The sequence below is a fragment of the Physeter macrocephalus genome, chromosome 13, assembly GCF_002837175.3.
Source record: "Physeter macrocephalus isolate SW-GA chromosome 13, ASM283717v5, whole genome shotgun sequence".
Lineage (NCBI taxonomy): Eukaryota > Metazoa > Chordata > Mammalia > Artiodactyla > Physeteridae > Physeter > Physeter macrocephalus.
The window spans coordinates 4415395-4440913 of record NC_041226.1 but is presented as its reverse complement, the minus strand read 5'-3'; the positions used below and the strand labels follow the sequence as shown (position 1 = coordinate 4440913).

The window sequence follows — 25519 nt, the reverse complement described above, 5'->3', positions numbered from 1 at the left end:
CCAAATTCTGAGGGAAAATCATTTTGCACCTATAATTTTAATCCCTACCAAACTGGAAAGTATCATGGAGGCATTTTTTTCAGAAATACAAGAACTAGAAAATTTACCTCTAAGACAGGTTACTTAAATATATGCTGTAGCAAAGTAAGGGATGAAATAATGAAATCCAGAAAGAAATAGATCCCACCCAGAGGAATAAAAAAAGGAAAAACTGGGATGAAAACCAATCCAGAATAGAGCAAAATATAGAAGACTTGTGGGTGGAGTTATCCAAAAAAATAAAAATGGGTTTAATACCATCCTGGAGAACACAGAACAAGTTAAGTAAGCAATAAAGGCACACAAAAAAGGAAAAAAGAAAGGCAAAACACATAAGAAAAAACTACATGATGATAACATTCTACCAAATAAAATGAAGCAGAATAAAGATGTCATTAATGGAAAAGTTGTGATAAAAGGATTGTGGTAGTTGAACATCAAATCCATTACAATATGTAGCCTAAGTATAAACAACAGTGGGCATTATGGTTTGCAAACAAAATAAATGCTGTAAACATCAACAAAGTGGTAATAATAATAATGATGACAATGGTATTATAAACTGAGAGGTTGGTGGGGGAAGAAGTAGAAGAGCACTAATTTCCTAATTCTTCAAAATAGGGAGATAATCAATACTATCAAAAATTGAAAAGTGAATTAAGATGTTCTAAACACCTACTTACTTTCATAATCTTTTTTCCTTAATTTTAAGGGGATCTTTTAGAAGCTAGTATTTCTTTTGGTGAAAGAAACATTTGTCTGAAGTTCAATGATTAAGAAATTTTACTGTATTTATTTCTCTTTTCAAGTAAAATTAAAATACTTTTTACTTAGAATTCATAGTATAGTCCCATATATTTAAAAACTTTTTTAGCATCTATTTATCTATCAGAAAGGGATGTCTGGAATGGTACATCCCTAATGCTAATGATGGTATTTCTAGAGAGTAGAATTTTATGTTCATTTTTGCTCTTACTTTTATAATTTTCTGTATTACTTGATTTAAAAATATATAGAAATGTGTATATTTTACAACAACAAAGTCACTTTTAAAATGTCATGGAATTTTAATTAGTTCTACTCACCAATAGCTTTGGTATAATGTCTTGCTCCAAGAAGTAATTCTGGGGCTCGGTACCAGAATGTTACGACTACTGGATCCAAATCTGCTAAAGGCTTCAAAGGTGAATTAAATAATCGGGCAAAGCCCATATCAGCTGTAAAAAAATAAGAGCAATGTTAAGGACACAGATTTTTACAAATTTTATTGATTACTCTAATTTTACTATTATTATTTAGTAAGATACGAAAAATGTGAATTCTGGGGGGAGAAAACCAACAAAACCAACACAACATCTCACCCCTTTCAGAAGTCTAAATGTAAAACAAGTCTGAGATCTTCATTCATTGCCAACTATTGTCACTCACTCTTCCATGGGTTACAGACACACTCTGCTGCCAGAGGTCAAGGGTGACCCTACCCCTCTGGGCAGATTTCTTTCCATCTGTCTTACCACCATTGGGACAGGGCTGGGAAGCTGCATTCCCATTATTTTTATTGGTCACAAGCACCAAGAAACTAGATCAGTTAGGGTGAGGCTTTCCATTATTTGCATCAATAACCATGTTCACTGGTATAATCAGAAGCTGACTGTACAGTATAATAATACCACTATTTCCCCCCATTTATCTGGGTGGAGTTTTTTCTTTAAAGAATCATGTTTGTATTTTAAGCTGGAAAAGACTTTAAAGATCATATAATTCAATCACCTCCTTTTTCAAATGAGGAAACTGAGGTTAGAAGAAATTAAGTGATTTGACAAATGTCATAAACTCGTATCTCAGAGCTGGAGCTGTAATGAGATACAGTTCACGGCATTTCACACGGTTTAATATATAGTGTGGTAATTCGGGCATGGACATTTATCCTAATAAACTGCCACCTTCTTATAGGCAAAAACTGTGTCTTTTTCATCTCTCTCCCCCTTTTAGCATCAAGTACAGTGTTATTACACATTGCTTTTGCCAAACACATGCTGAATGAACAATCACTATTCATACCACCTATTCGAAAATTTCAAGATTCATCCACCATTTGTTTAATTTTGCTCTCCTAATATACATTTTTAATAAAGTAGGCCCCAATCTAATCTACTTAATTATAGAGGTTAAAAAAAAAAAAACCACAGAAATTTGGCAAAGAATTAAAACCATGAGTCAGATTACTAAATACTGGTTTACAGAAGAACTAATATTTCTTCTTAAATGTGAATACTTTAAGCCGTTAGTGTCCCCCAAACCTGCCAACATCATACATGTTACACAGAAGTATAATTCCAAACTAGATTATTTTTAACATATAAAATTCCCCTAAATCTTACAGTAAAGAACACATCTGTAAATACTGTTTGGCTGGGTCTTTCAGATTTTGCATGCTTTGAACTTACATTTGACTTGGATGCCACCAAGGTGGATTGGATGAAATCCTTTAAAAGCACATGGAAGGACTTAACAGGCATCTGACACTACGGTAAGCAATGACAGGGCCTGGTTCTCAAAGCAAAGTCAATGACTAGGAGCATTTCGAGGTGCGTCAAACGTTCGCACTACTAAAACACTTGCAAAATTTATATCAAGAGTATTTCGAGAGTCTAATTAGAAGTAGAAAATGAGATTTGGGGAATTTATAGGGGAGGGTAGGGAAGAAGGGTTAAGAATACCTGGGTTTTTCTTTGTTGGTGAAATGGTACAAATCAGCTGATAATTCTAATTCATATTAAATCTTACAATCAGAAATTCCTATTTACTTTGTTGTATACTCCCATAAGCCTGCTGCTTTTAAATTAATATAATTTAGTTACTACATTTCTTCCATCCACACACAAAACAAACTAAATAAATGTGACAAACACAACTCGGAAATGACAATGAAAAAATAACCAGTTAGGAAAAAATAAATCTAGTTCTATCCTTATAGGTTATCAGACCAGGAATGGGTAAAATTTTGCATTGATATATAAGAAAACAGAGCTATCAGAAAACATGCCGAGGTAGAGAACGCTTGTTTATTTTTTCCCTTCAGGCAAAGGCTCATTAGAACCTACCCAGCCTCAGTGGTATCCTTAGTTTGTAATTCCTAACCTAGAAGAGGCTAACAGAGGCATATGTTCTGATCTAATGTGGCTCAGGTAAACAGAACCGATGGTATAATTACTAGTACACTGTATGCCCTTGTGACTAAAGGTGAGGCTGGCTTCTAACATGGATAGAAGCCACTCACCTCTATAGGCTATTTTTAATGAAAGCAAAATTTCTAAGAAACTTGCATGGCTTATTTTATAATTAGAACACTTCAGTCTCTAAAGATTGTCTGACACCTTTCAAGAGTGTGAAACATTTTTCACTTTTAACGTATACTCTTTAGAAATGGCTTCGATCACATGGAACTGTATGAATAAATGCATATTATTACAGCAAAAATTAGAAGTGATAAAGCTGCCTGCAAAAGTTTTAAAAGAGTGCTACACTGTGACTTATCAAAGATAAAACATACCAATTTTTACTCTTCCTCGCTCAGGACCTTCACCCATAACTAAAATATTAGCAGGTTTCTGTGGAAACAAAATAGTGTTTTTTTTCAGTAGACAGTAGTGGTTTCTTTTAAATAGACAATATGCCAATATAACATAAATCCACCTTTAAAAAAACCACATTTACTCAAAAATTAAAATCAAACACAGGAAGTCACCAAAGAAACTTTATGTGTATATATGCAAAGCAATATGCAACTTCATGAAGGCCAAATATGGCAGTGCTTTTCTCCAGGCAGAGCTAAGGCTTTTCTTGGCCCTGTTATCAGTCTGCTTTCACTACTGCGGAACAGCTGGCAGAAAGTTAAAATGCTGTGCTTCCATCTAACTCTTTCAGTTACATAAAACGTCCTTCAACTTCAAGGGAAAATGTATCTTCAAATATAATTTAACACTAAGCAACAAGTTAATTATAGGGAAGGGACCAACTGATACCCTTTTTTGGAAACCGCATAGTATGTACCTATGTTTCAAATAAATTATAGAGAAATCAATTTAATAAAGTCTTTTCTAAATGAGTTAGCAGAGTAATAGGAATTTTCCATGACCTGAACATCTTTGAGGTTTTCATTTTTAAATAAAAAAGGAAGCTAACATTTAAAGTGAGATTTTACAAAAGTAATATTTCAAACAGTTCTTAAGTCTCTAAAAATAACAAGATCAACTGCCATCTAAAATCTGTCACAGTGGTGTCTACAACACTAACACATAAGGCTTGTCCCTCTTCAAGGAGGAGGAGAGAGGGAAAGGAAGAGGAGGCAGTCCCCAAACGTCTCTCAGGCTGCCACCCTGCCCTCCGCCTGGTCTGACTGCAGTTCTACTGAATAAAAGTGAATCAGATCACGACGCCTTTCAAATACCCATCAAAGCAATCTTGGAATCAAATTAAAGATTTTAATGAAGGCTGTTTACAGTGGTAACCAATTCACAGGCTTCCCTGACCATATTTAATGACAGCCCCTATGCTATTACTGATGAAATGTAACTTACAGTACATTATCCTACCAACTACCAAAGATCAAAATTATTTTTTTAGCCTCAGTGAAAAGACACTGCTGAAATGGTAGCACATGCATGTCAAAGGCTGAAAATTCCTACAGTTTTTAAGATGAGGAAACTAGGCACCAGAGCGAGTGCATGACTTGCCCCGCGTACGATCAAGGAGATGGGGCGGGGCCAGTAGCAGTGCAGTGCCCCTTCCTAATAGACCCTTCTGAAGGTAATTTATGTAGCAAGCTTTAAATGGACGTGTACTACCATAACTATAATGTTTTGTTCAAGAAAATGTTTTCAGAATCTCTATCATCACACACACGCTCCTGCCCACTGAGATAGCTGGTGAAGCACCGAAAGGAAGTACAGCACTAACAATATTCCCTGTGAGACACGTGGAGCTGCCAACCACAAACAAAGCTGCTCATCAGGGACACTGCAGAGCTCAGCCTGCTTCAGAGGAAACCAGGTCTCAGAGACTCGTGTGAAATGCCGACAGCTGGTGGGGGGCGGGCCTCCAAGAGAAGAGGCAGCCCGTCTATCTGGCTGAGGGAAAGTCCTGCTCTCGGTCAGTGTGGCTCAGGAGGGGACTTGATATTTGGGCTAGAACTCTCTTCTCATGGTTCATCAGGGCAGGACTCCCTAGACATCTCTTGAACCCCATTTTGATTCTCCTCCCATCAATTCAGTCTTCCGTACTACTGCCAGGGTTACCTTCCTAAAAGACCAAGCTGATCACATCATCACTCCCTTGTTTAAAATCTTCCACAGTAACAGAGGAAATTATTAGGAAAACAGTGGAACAGAAAATTATATATAGACTGTGATTACAACTGGGTTAAAAAAAAAGTGTTGAGTAAGGACTAGAAGAACAAAAAAGGTTAGAGTGACAGGGGTAGGCACGACCTTTTCAAAATTTCTTTGAATGCTGTTGTTGTGCTTTATTACTAACGTATTTCACCTTTACGTGGCCCCTCGCCGCCCGTGAATAAGGTGGAAGTCTTTATGATGGATGCCAGGCACCTGCAAGCTCTTAGCCACTGATCTCTCCAGCCCCGCCTTCCACCACTCTCCTGACACATGTGTGTTTGCAGCGTTCCATGACTAGACCTTACACAACTATGTCAGTGCTAGCCCGTTATTTCTACCATAAGAACTCTCCTCTGCATTACTTGGGAAAACCTGATTCTCCACGCCCACCCTCTAATGATGTAAGTAATACATGAATACACTCTGCTTATAAACAATTCAAACTATGAGGCCGAATACAGTTAAGAGTTAAAGACTCTTTTACCACCCATCACTCCTCCACCACATCCCAAATCCCACTCCCTCCTCCAGAGTTACAAGCTGATTAACTGGCTTGCTGTGATGGATTTTTCTAGCACTTAAGTGCTCCTAAAAGATTACTTCCATATCTGGCAAAAGCACAAGCACACATGGGCATCACCTTCCTCCTTCTATTTTAGATGGAGTGGAAAAGCTCTCTCTCTTTTGCTTTCTTACTCATTCAGCAGCTGGCCCCAGATCTGAGAAGCCCTGGGATGGGTGGTACTGGTCAGCAGGCTACCAGGCACAGGGGGAAAAACTCCCTCTCTTGGCCTTCATTTTATTATAGACTCACTGGACTGGCCAAGTCCCAAGCTTGGGTTTGAGCATTGGTGGGGAACAGTTTCTCTGTCAAAGTCTTGCCTAGTATTAGGATTTGGGGCCAAAGCTCCAGCTAATAATTACAACTTGCTTTGCAAGACAACTCACTGCCTATTGCATGATCTGAAGTAGATCTTGGGGCCGAGAGAGTCACCACACTTAAATTAGTGGATTTAAGTTCAGTTTGGGCATGCTATGTAGTCATAAACAAAAGAGAATGGTTTTAAGAAAACTGTTTATAAACAATGAGTCCCTCCTCATGGTGTCTCCCATGGTGGTATCCATATACCCCAGGGCGTGATACTCTGATTTAGTAGACAAATCTCACACTAAATTTCTTTTGTGAATGTGATCTAATGGAAATCTCAAGAGAAACTGGCAGAAAAGCCATAGAGATCATGAATACTCTTGTCAGTATTTGTTTTGTTGCTTAATCAGTTTTAAGGAAGGCTTCAAAAGACTTGATGGATAATTTTTGTTTTCGTACTTAATACCACGTTGAAACAATATTATATTCTCCAAAAAGCTAATTTCTTTTCTTTCTTTTTTCAGTGGGAAAACTTGGTAGCAGTTTTAAGCTCTAGAGCCAAAGCATCCAAGTAACTGGTGATAATTCATGAAACAATCAGTAATAACCATGACTTTGGTAAATAGTCTGCGATCTTTCATGTGCCATCAGACATAATCACCTTAAAAAAACATACTTTGCTGGTGACATTTTGATGAGGCACATACTCCATTAAACTATTTGTTGCTATAGAGAGCAGAGGTCCAACATGACTTAAAAGTATTATAACATCATGATAACATCTTCGAGAATAGTTATCTTATGCACAGAAATGATTATAGAACACCCTTTACCGCCTGCTGAACAATGAAACAGATCAATGAGATACTTGTTTGAAGTATAATTATTTGATTGTTTGAAACTACAATAGCCTTCTCTTGCTTTATTTCTCCCAGAAAAAAACTGTTTGTTAATTAAAAGAACACGCCCTTGTTTTACAGTCTCATGGCTTTTCTTCTTCTTTTGTTGTTGTGCTCCAAAAAAAAAAACCCCACTGCCATTTCCTAAAGCAAGATGTCTGTGTTACAGAGATAACCATTCCTGTAGAGGCTTTCTGTTCTCCAGGATCTGTCACGATGGAAAACAGCACACTGATGATTCTGGCATACAGCAGGGATGGCAAAGTAGTTTCAATTAAGGGGCCAACTCCGGTAGAAGACTAAGGACCGAAGGGAGCTGCATCTTGAGAAAGGCAGGAATTGGGCTGGTCCGGAAACTTCCATTACCAATCAGAGGTACCTCACACAGGTACGGAAGTGCAGAACACTGGCTTCTCTGTCAAGTTAACAACTTGTTATTCTAGGAGTAAAACCAGAGTCTTCATATTCACTAACGTTATCAAGGCAAAATGGAGACTCTGAGTCAACAAGAAAAGCTGGTTTTTAATGGATCTGTCTATGAAAAGAAGACAGGGATCCCTAAGAAACCACTGTTAAGTGCTGTTCTCTAAGATTTTTTCAGAACTAAACTTACACACTATAAACAACACAACCTGGTGGCACACTTTCTGGACACTCGATGACTTTGTTTCAGTTTGGTTGTTAATCATTTTGTACTACGACACATACTGATCTGTATCTCAAATGGCACATTTTCAATTGATGTCTAATAGCTAAGAAAATATAATTCTGCTTTTACTTGTAGTTTTTTTTTTATTGTGTTCTGAGAGATTAATGTAGAATTTGTGTCTTTGTGAATACTTACCATGAGTATCTTCATATTCTGGTACACAATGAACTTTTCTAGACATACATTTTTAGCGCATGGTTTTTCTTTTTTTTTCTATTCTTTTTATTTTTTGGCTGTGCCACACGGCTTGCGGGATTCTTAGTTCCCCAACCAGAGACTGAACCTGGGCCCTCGCCAGTGAAAGCTTGGAGCCATAGCCACTGGACCGCCAAGGAATTCCCAGTGAATGTTTATTTTAAAATATGTTCTTTTATATAGCCCTAAATGCCAAGCAATTCTATTATATCACATTGCTTCATTCTATAATTTCTGCTCATTCTTTATTTAAAAATTTTTGTCAAAATCTGATTTAAATGTCAAAGTACATAATTATACATTTTTAGCGCATGGTTTTTCTTTTTTTTTCTATTCTTTTTATTTTTTGGCTGTGCCACACGGCTTGCGGGATTCTTAGTTCCCCAACCAGAGACTGAACCTGGGCCCTCGCCAGTGAAAGCTTGGAGCCATAGCCACTGGGATTCTTAGTTCCCCAACCAGAGACTGAACCTGGGCCCTCGCCAGTGAAAGCTTGGAGCCATAGCCACTGGGATTCTTAGTTCCCCAACCAGAGACTGAACCTGGGCCCTCGCCAGTGAAAGCTTGGAGCCATAGCCACTGGGATTCTTAGTTCCCCAACCAGAGACTGAACCTGGGCCCTCGCCAGTGAAAGCTTGGAGCCATAGCCACTGGGATTCTTAGTTCCCCAACCAGAGACTGAACCTGGGCCCTCGCCAGTGAAAGCTTGGAGCCATAGCCACTGGACCGCCAAGGAATTCCCAGTGAATGTTTATTTTAAAATATGTTCTTTTATATAGCCCTAAATGCCAAGCAATTCTATTATATCACATTGCTTCATTCTATAATTTCTGCTCATTCTTTATTTAAAAATTTTTGTCAAAATCTGATTTAAATGTCAAAGTACATAATTATATATTCCTATTTCCTTTTGTACAACTGCCAAATTGAACAAAAACCATAAGTTCTTTGGTGTATATTCATTATTTTAATCATTCTGCTGTTACAAAATATGTTTCAGTCTTTTGAAATAAAATATACTTTATCTGATACTATAATTTTTTTCTATATTTGAATAGACACAGACTTTAGACCAATAGTTCTCAACTTTTTTCTTCCCCTAAACATTTGAGGAATATAATAGACTTCTTCAGAAGATGAGGAAGTATGGTTAAATGGTTAAGAACAGGCGAAAAGAAAATCAAGGATGCTATCAGCTATTAGTTCTGTGACCTTCACCTCCATTTTCTCATTTATAAAATATGGATAAAAATAATGACAAGTTAGTGTTGCAAAGATAAATGTTACTAATGCACATACAAGCTTTAATACAATGCTTGATATATTAAAAGTCCAAAATATATTATAATGACAGCTAACACTATAATCTGTTAATAGTGACTCACAACTGAAGTGATTCTTAACTGAAGACTTCTGGGGGGGCGAGGTAACCATGCATGATTGGATAATACCCCCAAGATGATTTCTCTATATCACCCTATGAGCTGCCCCTAGTTGTTTTTGATCACCTTTCTAGCTTCTAGTTACTTATGCCTTTTATTGATTAAAAAACTGTTTATTATTAGCAACAGCTTTTTAAGAATTAAAGTAATAAAAATACACATTCTTGTAGAAAATTAAAATACAGAAAAGTACAAAGAAAGTAAAATTTACCTGAAACCTCACCTCACAGAGTTAGGTCATTACAAGTATTTTGGTGGACATAATTTCAGATTTCTATATATTATTTACATTTATATGAATATCTTAGAAAGGCTCTTTTGATTCCTGTATTTGTTCACTCAACAGTGAACAAATAATAAATAAATGCGTAGTACTATTGTATTGATCCTATTTTATTTAGCCTCCCCTATCATAGTTACTTAGGTTACTTTTAGACCAGAAAAGTTCCAGGACATTGTTACATAATAGTGGTAACAGAAAGGTTAGAACAGAGAAGATAACAGAAAAGGTAACAGAAAAGATAACAGCTGTTGATTTGGTATGTACACTTTTCACGCTTAGAAGTTTCCTTCTTTCCTTATTTTTATAAAGAATTTCAATCAGAAATGAATATTAAACTTCGTCAAACATTGAATTTTGCAAAAGTTTTATATTTATAACTATTGAGATAACCACAGTGTTATTCTCTTAGCATTATTAATATGAATTCTGTTAACAGGTTTCCAAAGACTGAATCATCTTCACATTCTTGAAATGAACTTCGTTTACTTGGAGCGTAGTAGTATTCTTTTAACATTCCTCTGGATACTCTTTGCTAATATTTTATTTAGGATATATGCATAAATATTTATACATGACACTGATCTACTATCTTTATTAGGTTTGTGTCAGTGTTATGCTTTCTTCCTACAAAGTTATTAAGGAAACTTTCTTTCTGGAACAGTTTATATAATGCAGGATTAACTGTTGCTTCATGGTTGAAGCAACTGTGAAAAAATGTGCATTTGTTACATTTTTTAAGAGGTAGCCCTGTGACAAATGTCTTTAAGTCTTCCATAGTTGTTAGTCTATTTAGTTTTTCTACCTTTTCCAGGGTCAATTATGGTAATTTGTATTTATTTTAAAATGTTTATTCTGTCCAGGGTTTTGTAGAACACCAGAATAATTTAACAACTATTAAAGAAATTTAAATGGTAGTCAAAAATCATCCATCCTAATTTCAATGCACCAGAATCAGTTTTACAGATGACTTTTACCAACCTTTCAAGAATAAGTAATTCCTATATTATACAAGCTATTCTACAGAGACTAAAATCATTTTCTGAAGTTAGTATAATCATGATAACCAAAAAAAGTGTACAAACAGAAGACTACTGACCAACTTCACTTGAGAATATAGACACAATAAAGTATTGGCAAAGGGAATCCAACAGCAACTGGAGAAAAAAAAAATCAAAACCAAGTAGGGCTGATCCCACTAAGACAAGGATGGTTCAACATTAAAAATGAAATAGGGCTTCCCTGGTGGCGCAGTGGTTGAGAATCCGCCTGCCGATGCAGGGAACACGGGTTCGTGCCCCGGTCCGGGAAGATCCCATATGCCGCGGAGCGGCTAGGCCCGTGAGCCATGGCCACTGAGCCTGCGCGTCCGGAGCCTGTGCTCCGCAACGGGAAAGGCCACAACAGTGAGAGGCCCGCGTACCACAAAAAAAAAAAAAAAAAGAAAGAAAACCTTATAAATGTACGCTACCATATTAACAGATTAAAGGAAATAGCCATATAACCATCTCAAAAGATGCAAGAAAAGCATTTAATAAAATCAATTCTTGATTTAGAAACAAACAACTTAATTGGATATAGAAGGGAACTTTTTTTTTTTTTTTTTTTTTTTTGTGGTATGCGGGCCTCCCTCTGTTGTGGCCTCTTCCCGTTGAGGAGCACAGGCTCCGGACGCGCAGGCCCAGCGGCCATGGCTCACGGGCCCAGCCGCTCCGCGGCACGTGGGATCCTCCCAGACCGGGGCGCGAACCCGGTTCCCCTGCATCGGCAGGCGGACGCGCAACCACTGCGCCACCAGGGAAACCCGAAGGGAACATTTTTAACCTGATAAAAGGTATCTACCAAAACCCTAGAACAAACATCACACATAATGATGAAACTTAACAATTCTTATTAAAGACAGAAAAACAGTTACCTCAATCATTTGCCACTGCACTAGTAATTAAATCCTAGCTACTTACCATTACCAAATGTCAAGGGAAAGATGCACTTCATGCATTTTTTACTTTCCTTTTAAAATTTTAATATTTCTGTAACTGGGTTATGTCTTATAACTTCCATGGTTTGACAGTCAAGTTGCCAGCATGTTTTCTATCTTACTGATACATAAAACAATGCTGCAGCTTTCAGCTCTCCAGTCTGCAGCAAGAAGACATAATAAATGTTTAGGATTGATTTTGAGTATACCTGTCTCACAAGTAGGAGGCTACTGAGGAACTTTAGGTAGGGGAATGACATGGTGTGATTTGCTTTTTAGAGTGATCATTCTGATTGCTATGTATACTGGACCATAGGAACATAAGACTGCAAGTAGGGAAGATTCACTTTGACATTTTTTCAGTAATCCAGGTACCATGGATTAGAACAGTAGTGACAGAAATGATAAGAAGCCAAGTCAAGAGGCAGTAAGTGGACTGCAAAAAACTCAACTGGGTGAACTGGGAGGTCAGGTTATTGTGGGGTTAATGAACAGGAATTCACGAATGAGCACACCTGGAAGTCCACCTGGAAAATCCAAATCCATATCCTGGCAGTGAGGGGTTTTGGAATCTCCCTGTTAGTGGGCACCTGTTCATTGGACTGACCCAGAGACACTGAGCTAGGAGGACTCCAGAATTCCTGCTAATTTGCTCTTCCCTTCATGGCTGTCTCTTCCCACAGTTGTCTCTCCCTGAAAACAAACACTACAGGTCACTATGATTTGAAAAAAGACACTGGTCAGATGACTGGGACCAATGCCAACTGCACCACATTCAAATCTCAGTTATAGGACGGTTTTACTGTAGTTCAATCTGAGATATGTTTTGAAGGTAGCATTGATAAGAATCCAGTTATTCAATCAATAAATATTTGTTGTGCAGCTAATATGTGCTACTCTGGGTAATAATGATATAGCAGTAAATGAAATGGATAAAGTTCCCGCCCCTAAGGTACTTATTCATAGTTCTAGGGCAACGTGATGATGGACTGAAGTAAAATGCACCTACTGAACATTTATTATGTGCCAGACAGTCCTAATACTTCAGATGACTCTCTATCAAAGAGATGAAAAGACGGGTCTGGCTCCATTTTGTGTTAAAAAAAGAGAAAAGATACCAATCCTGTACTTCTAGTCAATTTTCAGGATTACTCAAAGATATTATCTTACACTCCATTTTTTAAAAAAGGCTCAATTAAATTATTTAGAATATCTGTTCTTGATTGGTGAGAAATCTGACTTAAAAGATTCTAGCATTGTGCTGATAAAGTGTCTGAAAAGACTCAGACTCTAAGGAAAAGTAGATTAGAAGCAATATGCAAACTAAATAACATAATATTTTTATAATCAACGTGTAATCTGCCCATATAAGCAGGTACGATATTTGCAGCTGTGCTATACAGTAAAATTAAGTAGGCCACTTTTTCATTATTTACAAACAACAGAACGCAGTTCACTGTGTATGCTCAACATCAAAGCTACACAGACGTGGCACATAACAAGAAATCAAACGGACTGTTTACAAACAATCAAATACTTCCAAGAAAGAAAACTGCCCAATTGGTCATTTAAGTAAATATACTATAGAATAAACACAATTCATTATGTTAACTAAAATTAATGCAAACCTCATTTAAGTTTGCCTTAACCCATTCTTATCAATAAAACCTATGCTTTATCTTCAAGCCTAAATTTTATGACCGCAATTTTATATGTTTTACTAGTTACACAATTAGACAAATAAGAAAATTAGAGTAAATCCTTGGAGATTTATTTATTTTCATTTACTCCCAGTAAATGAAGCAAATCTCAAGTAATAAGCAGTGATTAAACCTGACAGTCACAAAGCATTTTTCTTCAAAAAAGCTCTGTTGTAAAGAAACATGTTTAATATATTCCCAACACTCATTTCAAGGAAGCTAAGCACAGAGAAGGGGCAACAGCGGTTAGAACAGAGGCCAAGAACGCAGGCTCCTTTCTTCCCAGCTGGTCAATTATTTTGTTGCTTTGCCTCTTTCAGCATTTGGACAGTGACAGGGTCCTTTCTGCCTTTTTCTTTCTTTTTTTTTTTTACCCTGAAGAAGGTACTGTCCTCTTTTTTTAGGCAGAAAAAAAAGTGTATGCATGGCTTTTTTTTTTTTCTTAATAGCAATCATCCTCTACCATAAAATAAATACACTAAACCACACTGAATATTATGTGTGAACTTTTAATAAAGACTAAATAGAATCTTCCTCTGTTTCCTTCTATATAACAATAATAAATGTTAACTGCAAACTATTCAGACAATTTAGAAAGGTATTAAAGGAGGAAGGTGAAATTTGCCTGAAATTCTCCTACTCGTAAATAAACCCTACTTAGAAAAACATATTTCCTACAGGGCTACGGCTAGTCAAAGTGATTTTATTATCAATGTCAAGAAATTTGCATAAAACATTAAAGTACTTATAATTTGGGACAAAGTGTTCTCTAAAGATTTGACTATTTTTTTTTCCTTGATGTTCTCTTTTCCTAACCATATCAAGTACCTTTTGGGAAACAGTATAGTGCAGCGGCTTTCAAACCTTTTTGAACACAACCCACAGGAAGAAAATCATTAAATATTGTATGATCATATTCACACATACCCATGTATAAGTGAAACAAAAGTTTCATGAAACAATAATTTCCCTCAAGACATAAGATGCACTCTCATATTTTCTCTATTCTACTCTACTCCATTAAAAAAATAAAAAGGCTGGTTGTGTTGTGTGATTTCCCAACTCACTTATGGCTTTTACAACCTGCAATTTAAAAATCACTTATCTAGAGGAAAAATTCCCTAAATTCAGTGACCCAGCTTTGAAAACATTTCTCTTAAGTAACCAGAATCAGGTCACTTAATCTCTTTCCTTCTGAGTCTTCCACTTATTGTACAGAGCTCAACAGTCAATAAGAAAATGCATCTAGGGAGATCAGCTCGGTGCTTTGTGTCGACCTAGAGGGGTGGGATAAGGGAGAGTGGGAGGGAGACACAAGAGGGAGGGGATATGGGGATATATATATATATACCTAGAGCTGATTCACTTTGTTATACAGCAGAAACTAACACAACACTGTAAAGCAATTATACTCCAATAAAGATGTGAAAAAAAAAAAAAGAAAGAAAGAAAATGCATCTAAAAAACCCAAACAAACCAACTAACCATATCATTGTGGGCAAACTTTAGTATTAGTAAGCAAAACTAATAAACCAGGCAATCTTTCACTCAAGAAAAATCAGATCCCAAATACCCCAATAATTCATCATGTTACCATCAATACATAATTAGGTACCTTCATAAAGCAGGCCCTATGAAACTGAGTTTGAGTCAATGGCTCACTCCAAGATTTTGACTGTACTGAACAGGAAACCAACTCATCCTTCACCAAACAGCTAAAACCCCACCAAGTGATTCCAAGTTACCCAGTATAATTAAAATTAACTGCATGGCAGTGGCGCTATCAGATTTTTTTTTAATAAGTCAGATTAAAGCTCTGAAATAGCTCCAGCATCCTTTAAATATGTTTATGCAATGGCCCACTCGGCTGTGTCACATCACATACTACACATGATAGCACATCCCCACTGGGACACTCCAAAGGAAATCTCTACAAAGATTTATTTTCTAGGAAATTTTACTATGGCAAAAAACCACACAAAAAAACAAAGAGCCTACTTTGCGGTCAAATGCTCTGCCACTGAGCTATATCACTGCCCCCCCGGCAAAAAACTATTTTGAATTGGTTTAGGGCAGCAGTGACCAACTAGCAGATAGTTGTAATACTCCAAAACACTCCAAATTTTGTATACAGCCTTGTAATTCAGCTTAAATGAAAAAAGAAAACAACATGGTGAAAAGTTATATTACAATATATCTCACTTAATACTATATTATAGTATATAATATAATACACTAAGTTATATTATCCACTTAGTGCCACAGGACAAAAATACAACCCTATGTGTCTGGTAGTTCCAAGTTAATTACCACTATGATAAAACCATTAAGGTAATAATTCAAATGAAATTTTGGACATTAGTTTTTTTTTTTAAGTGGAACACATTAATGACTATATGAGAACCTGATATATACTTATCGAAAATTAATGGTAAATAGGCCAGTCATCATAACTACTTCCCTACTTTCTATTAAGTTCCTTAGGAAACATGTCAAAAGCCCAAGTCTTTAATACTTACTTAAATACAAGTCTGATTTGAGTCTAAATCATTTCTATGGTATATCTGATACACCGCATGAATATTTTCAACAAAAAGCACAAAATTCAGCCAACACTGAGTTCACTAGAAAATTTAAAATGAACAACTATTAGCTAGAAATTAAAATATTTACATTGTGATTAGTAATGAACTGGTCAGTTAAATGCAGTATTAAAGTGAAACATGAGAGCTGCAAGTTCAGAACAGCTGGGATGTAAAGGAGAAGGGAGGTATGACCCCTTCACCTACAATTAAAGATTAATTCACACAGAAGGTACTTTAAGACGTTCTTGAAAAAAAGTGAGGGATGTAAGCGAACTATGATGGAAATGTTTGACCCTTAAGATTAAAGGAAAAAAAACTGGAAAAAATAAATGACATGAAGAGAAGAACATCAGAACAAACAGCCAAAGGGCCAGGAAATAGGTCTCAGTGGGTGGGACAAAAATATGGGGTAGAGGAAGAGTGCAATGGAAAAGGTCAACAGATCAGTATCATTAGCTGAATGGTCTCTGAACTGACTGCTAAGAGCTGAGCTCTTTTAGGTGGAAAGAGGAAGGCTACTGAAAGGACTTAAAATGTAGTATGAATAGAAAAGAACTTTTTCTGCACTGTTCCACTGCACTGAATCACAGCAGAGATAAGAGGGAGTAAAAGGAAGAAAACGCAGCAGAGTCTCTGTGTGTCTGTAGATACGGACCAGCATCAGGTAATATCAGAGATAAGCTATGGAGAATAACCGTGGAGGCCACTTTGCTTCTGATACAAATGGGCTAGTTCATTCATTAAACAAATATAAGCAATACTGTATACATTAATGCGTATTTTGCTAAGCGCTGGGCAGGATACAAACATATAAGTCACAGTCTTTGCCCTCAGGAACTTACCATCAAACAGAGGACATACAATTACCAAAACTAGCAAGTGCCCCAGGGGTAGTTCAAAGTAATGGCTACAGGGTGTAGAAGTAAACATTCTCCCTCCCAGCTAGTGTGACCGGGGTGGGAGTGGGGGAGTGGGGGAGAGGGGGAGTGAGGGAGTGGGGGAGTGGGGGAGTGGGGGAGTGGGGGAGTGGGGGAGTGGGGGAGTGGGGGAGTGGAGGTGGAGGAGAGCTGCACTTTACTGATGAGGTGGCGGGAGCAGAGCTTTAAACGATGAACAGAATTTCAGATGCTGGAGATAAAGGGAGCAAGGGCTCAGGAAGGCAGGGCAACCTCTGGGCTGGCTGGAAAATAACTATAAAGAGAGCGAGAAAAGGAAAAAAAGAGACTGGAGACAGACTGTAGTGGTGTTTCTAATCTCCAGTTCACTAACACCAGCATGCATACGTTTGACAAGCGCTTTTCAAATTCTTAATCTATCACAGAATTTTTCCTAGGAAAAGAAAAATTAATTGAGTTTGAAATTTCACAATTGCACAAGAAAACCATTCCTAAATTTAGAAAGTTTTATAAAAGATAATCAGTTCTACTGAAAGAGGCCAGATAGAGTAAACTGGCTGGATGTCCTCAAACAGGTCACAATGGAGTCACTGTTAGTGAGAACTTCTCACACTCTGTCCGTGTGCTTTAACTCAATCCAGGAGGACTACCTCTCACAGGAAAGAGTTCAGTCACTACTGCCAAATCAAACTTAGCTTCTACACAAAAAGTATTGAATATGATTTTGGTGCTTCAAGTTTTTTACTAGACTGGGCTCAGAAAAAAATCACCAAACTCAATACAATCAGGCTAACAGACTTCAAACCTTTCCTTATTTTGAGTCACTTAAACATATCTTTATTTGAAGCTTTCATAATATTTCACACTTAGTTTCTCTTTATGGTATCTGGCAAAAAAAATCTTAATATTCCTTAAGCCAACAAAACACTCCTATTTTAAATAAACAGCAGATAACGGGGGTGGGGTGGGGTGGATGGACAGCGTGACCCAGCAATGCCTTTTCTCACATTACCTTAACGTGCATCTTGGCTAACCGACTTGTATAGGGTGCTTATTTTATCTGTCACCTTGGCTGGACCACAGTGCCTACGTATCTGGTCAAACAGTGTTCTGGATGTTTCTGTCAGGGTGGTTTTGGATGAGACTAACATTTAAACGGGTGGACTTTGAGTTCAGGGGATTACCCTCCACACAAGGTGGTGGGTGGTGGGTCGCATCCACCAGGTGAGGGCCTTAATAACACAAACTGGCCTCCCTGAACGAGAAGGGATTCTGCCAGCGGACTGACTTTGGACTCAACTACACCTCTTCCCTTGGGTCTGTCAAACCTGCCAGCCTACCCGGCAGATTCTGACTAACCAGGCCTCCACAACTGCCTGAGGCAACTGCTTAAAAGAAATCTCACTCTCTCTATATACACACATTCTGTCTCTCTGGAGAACACTGATTAATATAGATGGTAATGCCAGAACCAGGACTACAGACTATTAGTCAAACGATTTTCATTTCCAAGGAGAGGAGAATAAAGAAGAAAGGAGAAGGGTGTAGTCAAAGGAAACAACATAGCTAACTTACAGACACCTCTGTTTTTATTTCTCTCTACTTACAGCAAACAGATTAAGTGTATAAGCAAACCAACTTATACATACATATTTTAATGCTCTAAAACTAAAAAGTTTACTTTGGATTCATAAATTATCTCACAAAATAAATACTGAATGTTTTTCCTTTCTAGCCCATTTTTCTTAAAACATCCACACATGTGTACACATTACCACCTTCAGCCCAACAAGAGTTCCAGAATTATTAGATCTCTATTTCCTGCCAAGGATGACAGTTCCCAGTTACTGATCTGCTACTACATAACGATTAGTAGTGACAAAATTAATCTTTATTTATTAAATAACAACTATATATATCAAAGAACTTCATAACTCTATCATCTCAAATCAGTATTTCTATTAATAATAAAGCCAATGTTATGAAGCAAAAGCTTCAGTAACATTCTGGGCTATTTCCAAATGGTATTTTTAGGCTGTCTATGCCAATTATCCACCTTAATATGAAGTTTCTTGTGGCAAGTCAGCAACTTAACCAATTGGCTCAATTATTAACATCAGAAATCTATGTACGGAATTCCCTGGTGGTCCCAGTGGTTAGGACTCCGCATTTCAACTGCAGGGAGCACAGGTTCGATCCCTGGTCGGGTAACTAAGATCCTGAAAGCCATGTGGCATGGCCAATAAACAAACAAACAAACAAACAAATATCTACGTAGATCTATTAAGGTTGGTATCGCCTCATTTCATCTAAACCTGACTGAAAGGAGCGAAGAATACAATTAACTCGTAATTATATTCATTCTCATAGGGTAAATATCTCACCCGCAAATCATAACAACTATTTGAGAAGGGGTTAAAAAAAGGCATATTATACAGCCTCTAAAGAATGTTCTTCAGAGTAAATACTTGATTACTCCATATATGAATATCTTATGTAGCTATAGTTGAAAAACTATAAAATATCAAACTCCAAAATTTAATTTTCAGTTGGCAGGAAGGTGGGCACATATATTTTTAAAAACTATGATTATGCATCTTTCCTTCAAGAACTGAAGACTAATTCAAGAGGCAGGTACCTGAAACAGTAAGCTCCAGCCTGGGACAGAGGTTATGGTTTTAAGGAGACGATGGTGCAGTGTGCCTGTGGCGCACAGCAGGGTCAGGCGTTTGGAAAGATCACTAGGAAGTCACGCACAGACAGCACAGGAAACCGCACTTCAGACGGGAAAGCCAAAGGAGGCAGCAGCAGAAAAGCAACCGCTTACATTTTACAAAGTATTTTGGATGAACACACTTTTAAACAGAGAGCAGTGGCATATCAAGAGGGGTACAGGAGTAGGAGTGGTTTGCCTCAGTGAATACGAATATTTTATCACTGATACTGTTCAATTGCCAGCATACGGTAACAATAAAAAGTAACGGGCTTCCCTGGTGGCGCAGTGGTTAAGAATCCGCCTGCCAATGCGGGGGACACGGGTTCGAGCCCTGGTCCAGGAAGATCCCACATGCCGCAGAGCAACTAAGCCCGTGCGCCACAGCTACTGAGCCTGCGCTCCAGAGCCCGCAAGCCACGACTACTGAGCCCGCGTGCCACAACTACTGAAGTCCGCACGCCTAGAGCCCGTGCTCTGCAACAAGAGAAGCCACTGCAATGAGAAGCCCGCACAGAGCAACGAAGAGCAGCCCCCGCTCGCGGCAACTAGAGGAAGCCCGTGGGCAGCAACAAAGAACCAACACAGCCAAGAATAATAAATAAATAAATTTTTAAAAAGTAACTACTTGTCATCTGTTTCATTATTATTTTTAAATCAGCTACAGACAGTGCATCCCTCTGTCACCTGCACCTAAGTGCACTGCTCCACTGCCTCTGTCTGCTGGTACACCACCAACAGAGACTTCCGAGATGACCAGCTCTACACTGTCTCTGTGCCAAAGACAACTTGTTCCGGCCGTATCAATAGAAAGAGCTCTCCCAAGAGAGATACAAAAGAAATCAGACTTTGAAATTATTTTCACCACTGTAGTTAATACTAATGTGAGTAGTTCAGGTATATTATACATTAACATAAAAATTAAATACTGGTTTAAAAACCAGTTTGTATTCATCTAATGAACATACATATTTTAGTGATGAGAAAATACTTACATTAGAAAGAAAATGTAGCGTTATCGTAGCATAATTAACTCTATGGGGAAAAACCAGATTCTATTCTTTTAGAATCACAAAAAAGGTCAGTAACTCAAAAGTAGTAATAGTTTTTCCCTAAGTTGACTCTACCCCTAAAAGCTGAAATTTATTTTCAGCTTCATACAGAGACAAAGGATTTTTCATATTTATGTTCTATAAATTCATTGTTTATAAATAAAATAACCTAATTCTATTAAAAATAAAGGAAAATTTTTTGCATAAGGGAAAAAGTTATTTCAACCAAATTTCTGATGTGTTATTGGTCCTACTCTAAATGGTTTCTAGATTTGACAACTGGAGATAAAATAACTACCACTAAACTTATTTCAAGGAGATTTACTGAAGACAGATGAAAGAACTAGAAACTAAAATACCTGACTGAAGGCCAGAGACTGAATGCATTAAACACAGAGCAGCCTGGAAAGAATATCTGCGTGAGGGGCAGAGCAGCTCCACCTCCAAGTTGGCGACGGGGTTTTTTCCTAATGTACACATGTGACTAGAGACCAAGTCATCACTTCCAGCATTGTGTTTGTAATTGTTTGAAATGAAGGCACACCTTACTAGAATTACTACATTATGCAATATGAAAGGGGAAAAGGGGAATTTGAGATTTACATAATTTAAATCTATGAAGATTTAATGAACAATGCACAATTTAATCACCAATTTAATGCTATATGGGTTTTTTTTTTAAAAAGGGCATAAACTATTCTGCCATGTGAAATAAAAATATGAAAGTCAGTTTCTGAAGTTTCTAAATTCGTAAAAATTTATTGCAGCTTAACATGGCAAGGCACTTAATAATGTACTCAATCATGATTATTAAAGGCTGTTGGCAGAGGGACTGCTACTAACATAGTGGGTTTAAAAATAAGCAGATGAGGGCTTCCCTGGTGGCGCAGTGGTTGAGAGTCCGCCTGCCGATGCAGGGGACGCGGGTTAGTGCCCCAGTCCGGGAAGATCCCACATGTTGCGGAGCGGCTAGGCCCGTGAGCCACGGCCGCTGAGCCTGCGCGTCCGGAGCCTGTGCTCCGCAACGGGAGAGGCCACAACAGTGAGAGGCCCGCCTACCGCAAAAAAAAAAAAAAGCAGATGAATGCTCCTCTTCTAACATACAACTTAGGATACAGTAGGCTCCAAAGGGTTATTTTCAAGTTACTCATAAATATACCAACTTCTAGAGTTTGTCTGGCATATAATAGTCAATGTAAAGCAGGCCGATACGTTATTTAAAGACTTGGAAAAAACCCCCGAAAGCTTAGCAAAACAAATGTGCCCTCTTTCACCCCTTAAGCACCAGCTTAACGTATGTCAAGAAGCAGGATGCATTACACAAAAGCACAAGACTAAGCTAGTTTTGAGACTAGCATTCCCACTTCCTCTATAAGGTTTGCAGGCCTGTATAGCAATGATATCTAGAGACAACTAGAAAATCATCCAACTCCAAATGCATCTTTCTGGCTTAAACCTAACTACATTTCAACTTACCAAATCCCTGTGCAACACCCAGTTAGCATGCAGGTAGTGAATCCCATCTAGGATCTGATACAATAGTGACTTCACCATTCCCCGAGGTAACTGTACTGGCTTCTTGTTTGCTTTAGAAGCTCTGTGAAACTTGATTATATGCTGAAAGAAAGAAAAATATCACCAGAAGCTTAAAAAAGGAAAGATAGTTTAATATATAATATTTTCCTAACAGAAAAAGAAACACTCAGGGATTTCCAAAGATTTGAAAATACAATTTCACGTTCTGCTGGATAACATAAATAACCTTAAATTTTCCAAGTAACTAGAGCTAAAATGTCATTTCCTAAGCATATGATACGGTCTCAGAAAATAAATGATGACAACAGAGAAGTAGAAAGTAATGTGATTTTATTTTTAAAGTATAATTAAAAATTACTTTCAGAGTTACTTGACCCCTGTTTATCTGGTGAAAATTTTCAAGAAAAGAGTATTTTTTATTCTGTAGTGATTAAATGAAAAAAAAAAAAAAAAAAGAACAGAGAGAGTTCTGGCTGGTTGACATAGCATAGATGTGGTACCTATTTACAACACATGAGTTATAAAGAAAGCAAATGGGAAAATATTTCAATTAAGTACACACAAGCACAAAGGAATAACATGTAAATGACCAATTCACACTGGACATAATTAGAAATATGAAAGCTTCTTCAGACGAGGAAAAAAAAACAGCCTTGTAACATCCATCAAAGCTTTCTAGGTATCAATAAAATGTTAGTGGACATCCGGTAAACACAATACCACTTTATAAACAGAAAAATCATTTTACAAATAAATGTACCTCAACAGAAACAAGATCTAATGTTTCAGACTCTTGACAGGTTTCATTTTAATTAAAGCACTCTTAAACTGCAAGAAAATCTACACGTCAGCTGCAGCCAGCTCTGCTGTGTGCGCCACTGTGCACGTGCCTGCGTCTAACATGCACAAGAGCAGACTCCTGACCAGTATCTGTGAGGGAATATCAGGCGTATTCTTGAAATTAATAAAAATAATTAAAAGATGAGTAAGATATTTAATATTATACATTAATCTTTTCATTTCTACTTTCTTATGATATAGAGGTAGAAAATGGGTAAGAAATAACTAATGACTAATGAGTGAAGGAGTTTTATCTTCCAAAGAAAAAATAAAAAGCAAAGGTATATTTCAGAAGGTAAGGGGTATCAGTCAGTAAATATGTAGTATGATTAATCTATACTTCAGTAGCAGCATTACATTATGTTAACTTTCTTCTCAGTAATTTTTTTAAAGTATTTAAGAAAAGGCAAACAAAACAGAGCTACAATAACTCTTAATAATCTAGACTGTTTGTCACCTATCTATCCTAAGAAATGATGTGACAATCAAGTCTGTTCACCTTAAGAAGAACCAGTGGCTCTCAGAGCTTAAAAAAAAAAAAAAGATTAAAATACATTAAAAAAAATTAAAACCTGCCAGAGTAAGAATGAAAGGAACAAATATTTAGGGGAGGTGAGATAATCAACTGATGCCATATACCACTTCTTTAGTTATATTTTCATTAGGGTATTACAATATTACTTTTTTACCAATATTTTATAACTACAAAAAACTACAGTGGGGGAATTTTTTACCTTCATTTTTATTCCAGGGCAATATAACAAATAGGCAATATATATATACCATAAGATTTCACCAACACCTAAGTGATTTTTTTAAATGACTCTTTTTACTGCAACTGTTCTCATACCCTCTGCTGCCTTACCCCATCTAATTCATTTCAATATTCAAATTAAAATAAGAAAATAAAATGGATAAAGAATAGGTTTTAATAAACTGAATCATCATTTGGTTTTTATTAAAATGAGCATTAAAGTACTTATTTGGCTTAAATGAGTATTAATAAGATGATAAAGCCAATGGTGACTATATGCACAACATTACATGCAGTATAATCTGTGAAAGCATAATTATACCTACATATAAAATTAAATATTACATACCAGTTTGTAAGAAACCATAGTGAATACAATGCTATCTCCTATGCTCAACTATGTTTTATTACAAATCACGTTTAAAAACCAGCCTGGAAATTTTCTCATAAATTTGGATTATATAATTTGATTTTATGTTAGATTTCAGTATGATGAATGTTCAATTCAATATTGGCCACCCTGATTTAATGAAATTTTATTACCAGAATCCTAATTTGATTAGATTAGATCTCTATTAAAAGAACAGAAGCCAACAAAAAAAGAAAAAAATATTTACAACCAGCATGAACCTTGGACAATAGTTTCATAAAACAGAGAGAAAATTTCATGTGTCTATTTTCTGTTTGAAAACAGTTCTTTCCAGATAACTTATAAAAATAATTTGAATCAAACTAAATTTAGTCATGGAAAACAGGAATCTACAAACAGTATGGAAATATTTTTTTATAAATCTGAAAGCATATGACACCAAAATAAGTTTCAGTTTCTGAAGTCTGTTAAAGGTAAAATTATGTAAATGAGGATACTTCTGGAAATTAGCAAAAGAGTTTAAAACTATTTAACTATTTTCAGAAGGTGAATTTACTTTTAAACAGTTTTACTAGGATTTGTGCTAGTTTTATTTCAAAATTTTGTATTTGCATTTACGAACTACAGCTGAATGAAAGAATAAATTATTTTGAAGATTTTGAAATTGAGCCAGGATACTATAATCCCTTGCATATGTTTTCTCTTTTATTTAGCTCAATAAATGCACAGCCACACGAATTTAGTAAATATAGACAGGATGCAAAACACAGTGAAAGATTTAAAGACCTATTACTTAGTAAACATCAGAAAAATATATCTCACAGTACTGAAGTAGTTGCTAATGAATTAACTTGACGTAATACTGGGTTTTGTTTACTTGTTTTGTTTTTTGAACTGAAATCTGTGTTAACATGTTCTTCACCCAAGACTGATCAGGATATAAGTTTTGTATGTTTCAAAATTATTTGGGCTATCCTATGATAGATTTTCATCTATATATATCATTAATCTTATCCCCAAGATGGCCTTTCAGGTTTTTTTTTTTAATGTAGCTGTTATATTTAATAAAGGAGTAAATTTCATAGCTACTTAAGGCTTCTGTAAATCCTATTTTAAAAATAATCTGCTGAAGGGGGCTTCCCTGGTGGCGCAGTGGTTGCGCGTCCGCCTGCCGATGCAGGGGAACCGGGTTCGCGCCCCAGTCTGGGAGGATCCCACGTGCCGCGGAGCGGCTGGGCCCGTGAGCCATGGCCGCTGAGCCTGCGCGTCC

General features: G+C 36.9%; 1 protein-coding gene across 1 annotated transcript in view; it reads right to left on the bottom strand.

Moving 5' to 3' along the window:
* Positions 1–25519, bottom strand: part of CDK8 (cyclin dependent kinase 8) — a 105726-nt gene that overhangs the window by 16729 nt on the left and 63478 nt on the right. Inside the window, exons 4-6 of the mRNA XM_024125839.3 lie at positions 22226–22366; positions 3593–3650; positions 1125–1256 (exon numbers count right to left, since the gene is read on the bottom strand). Coding sequence (XP_023981607.1) covers positions 1125–1256; positions 3593–3650; positions 22226–22366 — 331 coding nt within the window. The remainder of the gene's footprint in view (positions 1–1124; positions 1257–3592; positions 3651–22225; positions 22367–25519) is intronic.